Source organism: Asparagus officinalis, chromosome 4, assembly GCF_001876935.1.
Source record: "Asparagus officinalis chromosome 4, Aspof.V1, whole genome shotgun sequence".
NCBI lineage: Eukaryota > Viridiplantae > Streptophyta > Magnoliopsida > Asparagales > Asparagaceae > Asparagus > Asparagus officinalis.
In genome coordinates, this window is record NC_033797.1 from 35,821,811 (window position 1) to 35,830,448 (window position 8,638).

General features: G+C 36.0%; 1 protein-coding gene and 2 long non-coding RNA genes across 3 annotated transcripts; all 3 read left to right on the forward strand.

The window, feature by feature from the left end:
- On the forward strand, window positions 1,187-3,214 carry LOC109838510. Its single transcript, XM_020406946.1, has one exon. It carries the CDS (start codon window positions 1,187-1,189, stop codon window positions 3,212-3,214), a length of 2,028 nt encoding a protein of 675 aa, XP_020262535.1.
- On the forward strand, window positions 5,270-5,929 carry LOC109835893. The gene is made up of 3 exons (XR_002245723.1): window positions 5,270-5,326; window positions 5,448-5,686; window positions 5,762-5,929. It is a non-coding gene; the product is annotated as an uncharacterized LOC109835893 (long non-coding RNA).
- Window positions 6,011-8,085, forward strand: LOC109835894. Its single transcript, XR_002245724.1, has 4 exons — window positions 6,011-6,117; window positions 6,208-6,324; window positions 7,470-7,946; window positions 8,022-8,085. It is a non-coding gene; the product is annotated as an uncharacterized LOC109835894 (long non-coding RNA).

Here is an 8,638-nt window from a genome sequence, read left to right on the forward strand (position 1 = left end):
AAAAAAAACTATTATGACAAAAATACGTCTTCATATGGTAAATAAATAAAAAAGAGAGGATATGTATAGTGATGAATATGACAATAAACGAGAACAATACAATTATAAAAATGTTAAGTGCTAATTTACTCTCTGGGTCTTTATTCTCTTTTGGTTAATTTATTCTCTTGTGGTAATTACAAGTTTTATTGTGTTATATATCATGATTTATGAATCGAAAGTCGTTACCCCTAGTTTCCCGTCTAATAATGTTGGATGTGAATCTCTTCTGATATAAACTCACGTAATTCTAGTTGGATGTGAAAATACTTTTTACATCTAAAGAGAATAACGTGATTTATGTTAGGAGCATGATATACATGCAATAATTATTAGATCTGTCCGGGGAGGAGTCCCCTTCTCGTACAGGTTAGGAATACAGTAGTGTATCATCTATCTTTGTGTACTTTATGCATTTTTATTCCTTATAAATTTCGATAACACGTATCGTATTGTTCTCCGTGTACAATAAGCGTATGTTGTTTTGCGTATTGATTTATAATCGATTTATTATTGATGATTGATACGCATTATAACATCCGCACAGTGTACTCGGAGAACTGCGGGTAGGTGCTGCCGAAATTTTTAAGAAATAAAAACGCTTAAAGTATATAAAGGTAGTTGTAAACACTACTATATTCCTAATGGGATAGGTCCATTTCCTATGACAGCCGTTAAATTGTCTTATTTCAAATATGAGCGTTAGATTTTACTCCCACATAATTTATGTTCTGGTAATTTTCCCTCCGAGATTATTATAATTAAAATTTCCCTGATGTCGTGAAGAAAGTTAATATCATGCAACCTTTAATTTGATGCGTTACTAATAAAAATTCACATTATCTAATTATGCTTAATATCATACAGATCTATGAGTATAGTTCCAGACAAATCATGGATCGATATTCCTCGTATTGATAGATGGAGGGATAGTCGATATAAAGATGGAATAAATCAATTCATACAGTACGCCTTGGCAGACCCACGGAAGTTAAATAGTGATGTCGTGTATTGTCCCTGCTGTTGGTGTAAAAATAGAGCGTTGGTGGATAAAAGTGATTTACAGAAACACTTAATATCCGGATTTCATGAGGAGTACAAATATTGGACGTTTCATGGGGAAGGATGTCTTGAAGAAATGGAACTGATGGCGGATATCGGTACTTCCGGTGGGAGAATAGATGATACGAGAATAGATGATACACATACGATGCTCGCGGATATGTTAACAGTTCCTAATATAGATCAATCTGAAGATGCCGAGGATGCTGACGAGTCGGGAAATGCTGGAGGCGTGACTGATCATGAGGAGCTAGCGCAGATAATGAAATTAATTAACGACAATGAAAATGATCTGTATGAGGGTTGTACCGAGTTCACCAGGTTATCATTTATGCTGCGTCTTTTGCGTATAAAGTCTCTTAGCGGAATGGCGGATAAATATTTTAATATGTTGCTTGTGTTGCTGAGAAAAGTCATTCCAAATGGAAAAGATAGCATACCAGAAAATTATGATAACGCAAAGAAGATTGTTTCCGTTATAGGACTTGATTACAATAAAATCGACGCATGCCCTAATGATTGTATCCTCTACTATAAGGATAACAAAGATCTTCAGGAGTGTCCAATTTGTGGAGTATCACGGTGGGTACAACGCAAAAATTATTCAACACATGGGACAACAAGGTCTATGCTTAAGCAAAAGAAGATTCCAGCAAAGGTCCTTCGTCATTTTCCCTTAATACCAAGGCTAAAACGGTTGTATATGAATAAAGACACTGCTAAGCAAATGAGGTGGCACATGGAAGAACGTACTGATGATGGTAAAATCAGACATCCGGCTGATGCAGAGGCGTGGAAGCATATGGATAGAACTTTTCCTTGGTTTGCGAATGAGTGCAGGAATGTTAGACTAGGTTTGTCTAGCGACGGATTCAATCCATTTGGGATAATGAGTTCTGGTTGGTCTACATGGCCTGTGGTATTAACGCCTTACAACTTACCACCTTGGCTTTGCATGAAACAACCGTATATGATACTTTCATTATTGATACCAGGCAAGCATGCACCAGGCAATGACATAGATGTGTTTTTAGAACCGCTAATTGATGAGTTAAAACAACTCTGGACTGAAGGGGTTATGACTTATGATACTCATGCAAAGCAGTCTTTCAGACTACGTGCTATTTTACTATGGACAATTAATGATTTTCCAGCCTATGCGAATCTTTCAGGTTGGTCTACAAAGGGAACATATGCATGTCCAGTGTGTGGTCCAGAATTCAAAGGTCTTTATCTGCAGCACAGTCGAAAGTTTTGTTATTGGTTTAATAGAAGGTGGTTGAACATAAAACACAGGTACAAAACTAAAAAATGGAGCAAGTTTTTTGATGATACTATTGAGAAGAGAGATGCTCCGCGTCCATTACGTGGGGATCAGATTGTACATTTGCTTGAGATGTTCCCTGCCGTCAGGTTTGGAAAGAAGCGCTATTCGAAAGAAGATTTACTTGGAGTAAGGAACTTGCGTATTAACAAAAGGATGCCAAAACGAAAGAGACAAGCACAAGTGGTGAGTGATGGGGCTGAAGTCGTAAAATTACCTTCAGGATGGACAAAATTCAGCATTTTTTTTCAACTCCCCTATTGGAAAGAGCTAAAAATACGTCACAACTTGGACGTTATGCACATTGAAAAAAATATTTGTGATAATCTTTTGTCCACACTGTTGCAAGATGCTAATAAATCAAAGGATGATCTACGAGCTCGTCGAGATCTAACTGCATTGAACATTAGAGAGGAACTGCAGCCAAAAAATGTCGGAAATGACCGATTAGAGTTGCCTGCGTCTCGTATTACAATGTCGAAAGTTGAGATGCAAACATTTTGTCAAGTCCTCAAATCAATAAAGTTACCAGAGGGTTATTCCGCAAACATATCAAACTATGTCCAGGTGCAAGAAAGGAAAATATTAGGGCTTAAAACTCATGATTATCACGTGCTTCTTCATCAATTGCTACCTGTGGCACTACGCAGTACTATGCAGAATAACAAAACAGTGAAGGTTATTATTGATTTTTGTGGATTTTTCAGAAAGCTTTGTTCTAAAGTTATAGACATCAGTGACTTTGAGAAACTTGGAGAAAATATTTCTGAAACAATGTGTGAAATGTAGGTGCTCTTTCCTCCATCTTTTTTCACAATAATGGTTCATCTTACACATCATCTCGCGGAGGAGGCTGCAATAGCAGGACCAGTCCATTATCGTTGGATGTATCCAATAGAGAGGTTAGTATTTAGAAAAATTTAATCGTTACCTATCAATATTTATATCTATTAAATGTAAATTTCTTTACATCTATATCTGATTAATATTCATTTTTTAGATATTTGGGTTCAATGAAGCGTCAATTGCGTAACAGAGCTCGCCCAGAAGGTTCAATAGCTGAAAGTTACGTGAGAAGCGAGTGTCTCTTATTTGCCTCTCGTTATCTGAGAGGGGAACAAACTGAACTTCAAGCACCCGTTGATAATAAGGAGTACACAGTTCTCTATCCTCGCGGGCTGAACAAAAATTATTCTAGCATATTGTTAGATCAAGCGCATGCATATGTTATAAATAATCTTGAAATATTCTCGGAGTACCGGAGGTAAAATATCTAAAAAGAATTTTTAATACCATTTACTCTTTAATTTCTATTTTGACAAAATTTTTATTTTGACAATAATAATTAAATTTATGCACATTAATAGGCAACATCAGGAAAAACTTAAGAATGAAGTTACCGGTAGTACAGCTGTACATGACATTAAAGAAAGGCATATGAAGGAATTCCCTGCTTGGTTGAATAGTGAAGTAAGTATTGTTAAATTTAGAGATATTTGTATTTCATTGATAAAAAACATAGAGCATATTGATTTAATAGTTTGCTTATTTTTGTATATATTTAGATCCAGGAATAACTTGTCCTTAATAATCAAATATCAGAAGAAGTGAAGGTTCACGCAAAGCGACCTTACTATGCTGTAATTCAATATGGTGGGTATCGTGTTAACGGTTATAAATTTCACACAATGGAGGTTGATGATACGAAGGTCACCCAGAATAGTGGTGTCATGGCTACCTTCTCACGGGAATGTTTCTCAAACAGAAGAGATCAGAATCCAGTTGAAAATAATATGACATATTATGGAAGGTTGGAAGATGTGGTGGAGATATTCTACGGCTATGGTGGTCCAAATGAACATAAATACATGATGTTCATGATTCGTTGGTGTTTTACAAAGACTCAAAAGGATCCCTTTGGATTTACAATTGTCAATCTCGATAAAGAAATTGATAGTGATGAAAAATTCATGTTTGCATCTCAGGTGGGACAATGTTTCTATGTGAAAGATCCTACAGTTAAAGACGAGTGGGTTGTCTTGTACAAGGATTCTAGGGCTTATATTCAACCTTCTACTAATGAAGATGATGACGAGAGCTATATAAACAACTTCAATGAGCCAAATACAGCGATCGATGAATTCTCGTACCCTCAAAACGTAGTGTTTGAAACGGATGCTCCAACAACTCGGACAGACATTCCAAATATTATCACAGACATTAATAGGAGCTAAACAGCAATTATTTGTAATCGGGTCTTTATGTAACTTTTTTTAGTTTGCAAATTGTATAATAAAAACTTTAATATCACTACAATGTATCTCAATTACCTTTTGGACGATATAAATATGTAATATCTTATTTTGTATATTCAGCTTGCAAATGCCTACAAACTTGATGTGAAATGAAAAATTTAGTAACGCAACAATACATATTGTTTTTATTTTCGCCAAGCTAATTTGCATCTATGTTATATTAATTTGTATGTTTATTCAACTTGCAGATGTCTAAAAATATTAACAGGAGGTTATTCGAAGCTAACCCCAGTCAAGACCAATCCACTGATGAAGAGCCTCCGAGTTCAGGAGAGATGTCAGGTATAACTTAGTTTAACTTACGTATTTTTATTCATGATATATGCACAATGATAATTTATTTCTTTTATTTTTATAGGTGAGGGTGAGGAAGAGCCGACTCACATACCATTATATGCAGATCCTCCAGTTATACTTCGAGCATACATTCCTGGGATTGAGCGCGGGCCCTTACCAGCATGTGCAGAGGGGTACATACTCAAGCAGAACGAAAAATACATGCTTGCGAAAAAAAGATTAGATGAATGAGCCCCACAGATTGATGAGATTTTGTCTGATGCAAAAAATGAAATCAGACAAAGATTTGGTGAGTTTGATCAAAAACTTAATCAATTCCAGAATTTTTCTTCTTCCTTTTTTAGTAAATTCTAAGAGCTTAAGATTGATTAAATAAAAGTGTTGATATATCTATTATTTCTTTTTTGTAGGAGAAAAACTTTACCAGAAGAAAGGACGCCAAGGAAGTGACTTTAAAAAAAAGTTACCACCGGATGGTTTTCGAGCAATTGTGAGATGGGGACATAATGGGATTCCAACCGGACAGTGGGCTAATAACTTCAGCTCATACCTTGGATGTTTGATACGGAGGAGTGATAATGTGAATCCCTATTACGAGGCTTGGGAGCAGCCATTTCATGTCCTGGAGAGTATATATCGAGATTGTTGGGTAAATTCTTATATTTAGCAAAATTATTTTTCAATTCTGTCAATTGTCCATGCTTAACTATATTTTATTTTTTAGAGATATTTCAACATCGAAGACAATCCCGTAGGGTGGGAATTTTTATTTGGATACCAGGGAAAGTTCAAGCATTCTCTTCGGGAGTGGAGACATGAGATAAAGAAGAAATGCTTTGATTGTTTCACTCACAACTGGGAGAGGATATACAAGCGAGATAAGAGGGTTGAGCCTGAGCACTTTGTAGGCTGTCTAAAAATCACAAAAGATAGCTTATCCCCCATCAAACACCGATGATGGAGTTCATGTTGAAGGAAAAATGTAGGAGAAATAAACTTAATCGATGGAAAAAAGATTATGATCATCATACGGGGACTACTTCATTTGCCCAGATTGAGGATCAATTTTGTAGGACAACGGTATAAAGTCTTTTAATAATCATTGTATATTCTCTCTGCTTCTTAGAATATTTAATAAATAAAACTAATAAGTATATTTTTAAATCTCAGAACGCTCCCTTTATCCCACTACCAGAACTGCACAGGAGAACGATGGTTCAATTTAAGAAGGGGTACGATGACGATGAGACTAAGAAACAAAAGCTAGAATTGGCCAAGAAAATGCAGGTTAACTAATTATCTTAGCTCTTATTAGCCTGTTATCATGTAGTGTTTCTATTGTTTGTACTCTTCTTTTGGTCATCTTATTAGCCGAGTTACTATGACCCATTCGTATGAGGGGCTTGCTTGTTAGGATATAAAAAGCTGTTTATTTTCATTTTTGCACTAGAGGATGAAGTAGAAACTGCTATAAGATATTGATTTGTATAAATCTAAGTTTAGATAATGTCAAGCATTTTCTCAAGTTGAAGAGCAAAGTCATGTCCCTTTTGCAAAGTCTTAAAACTGTATGATAGGCCAAAAAAGTAGCAGTCATGTAATCATTATATGTTCTATATAATTATTTATTAGAGATAATAGCTTCAACTCTTGAATGCATGTAGATGTGTATGTATGCATCTATATGAAATCTCTGTTTATTATAAGAATTAAACACACTGACACACATATGCATACATACGCACACATCACACACACACATCACACACACACATATGCATACATGTGTATAAGTATGTAAGTGTGTGTGCATTCTAAAATCATGTATTCAAATAACAGTTTGCATTCTAAAATCATGTAAGTGTGTGTGCATTCTCCACCGTAGCCTTTTTATTCTTTCATCACATTTGTCATCTCTTTTTGCATGTTTTAATGATTTCATGCTTGATCTTTTGATGACAATGACTATTAGCAAAGATTCGGTATTAATACCTCGTTATTATGAAGAAAAAAAAACTGCTCCCAACTAAATTTAATGGCTAAATTATCGAATTGGTATATAATTATTAGATGATATACCAAAAAAAACACAATGTGCTTTTAATGCGCTTATCAGACTCTTAAGAGAGTATTGCATATTTACTTTCAGATAGCTATAAATATGAGGGGCTTGCTTGTTAGGATATAACAATGCATAAGATATAACAATGCATAAGAAACAACTATTTATTAGCACTTAACACCCTTCTTCTCATGTACTTTTATGTTGCACAAAACACCCTTCACATGTACTTTTATTTTACTTGTTCAGGTAAATATCTTTTATTTTTGAAAGGCTAATTCTTAAATTTATTTTTTGGACTTCTAGGAAGCTCTGGAAAACACTTATTTTTGAAAGGTCAATTCTTAAATTTATTTTTTTTGTCTTTTAGGAAGCTCTGGAAAACACATATTCTGAGGTTGTTGCACAGAGCCAAGAGCCCCTGACTAGAGAGCAGAATTATAATGTGAGCCATCTAGTTTGTGGACTTCCTAAAAAAGGGAGGACCAGGTGGATGGGAGTTGGAGCTCAGAGGGTGTCTACACAATTCCAGCCTCCGCCGATTTCCACACCCTCGACTATGCCATCGGGGCCCTCTTACATGCCGTAGGAGGATTGCACTCAGCAGGCGATGCAGCTTGTTTCCTCTGTGATGAGTATGTTAGATGGTCAGATTCCCGAGGAGATGTGGGAGGATATTCAAGAGGAGCTTATGCGAGTGATCCAGCCTACTGCTACTTTTGCGATGGTTTCTAGGCAAATAATGAAATCTTGTAGAAGGCGGGTTCCTACTCGGGTGCAAGGCCAGATCATGAATTTCTTGGCCACTCAAAAGGCATTTACTGGTAGTGGAGAGAGTAGCAGACAGGTATACTTATTATATATGTAAAATATGATTACACACAATATTATGTGATTCTAAATTTAAATTATTTTTTGTTAGGGTGGAGATGATGCTACTGGGAGCACGAGTCGTAGGGATGGATCCGCCAGTGGCAACGCAGACGATGACATGGATAGGGCGGATGACCTATCTTAGTGAGTTATATCCTAAACTCGTGTCTGATTAATATTGTGGACATCTTTATAGTTGAGATTATGCGTGTATGGTTTGATGTGGATTTAGAACTTATGACATGTGTATGGTTTGTTGTGAAAATTGTTGTGGATTTGGAAGTTATCGTGTTTGTGTATGGTTTGATGTGTATGGTTTACTGACGATATTATGTACATATTTCGAATTTGGATGGTTTGTTTGATTTGATGTGTATGGATTTAGAACTTGTGACATGTGTATGGTTTGATGTGTATGGATTTAGAACTTATGACATGTGTATGGTTTGTTTGTCAAAATTGATTGGATGAGATATACAGGGAATTGATGATATGTACAGGGAATTGATTTAGTAATCAGCAGATTTTTTTTTCTGCTAATGCATATCGCTGACGGTCACCCGTCAGCGATGCACATAACAATGTTGACGACTACCCGTCAGCGATAGGTATCGCTGACGGGCACCCGTCAGCGATGTTATGTGTATCGCTGACGGGAATCCCGTC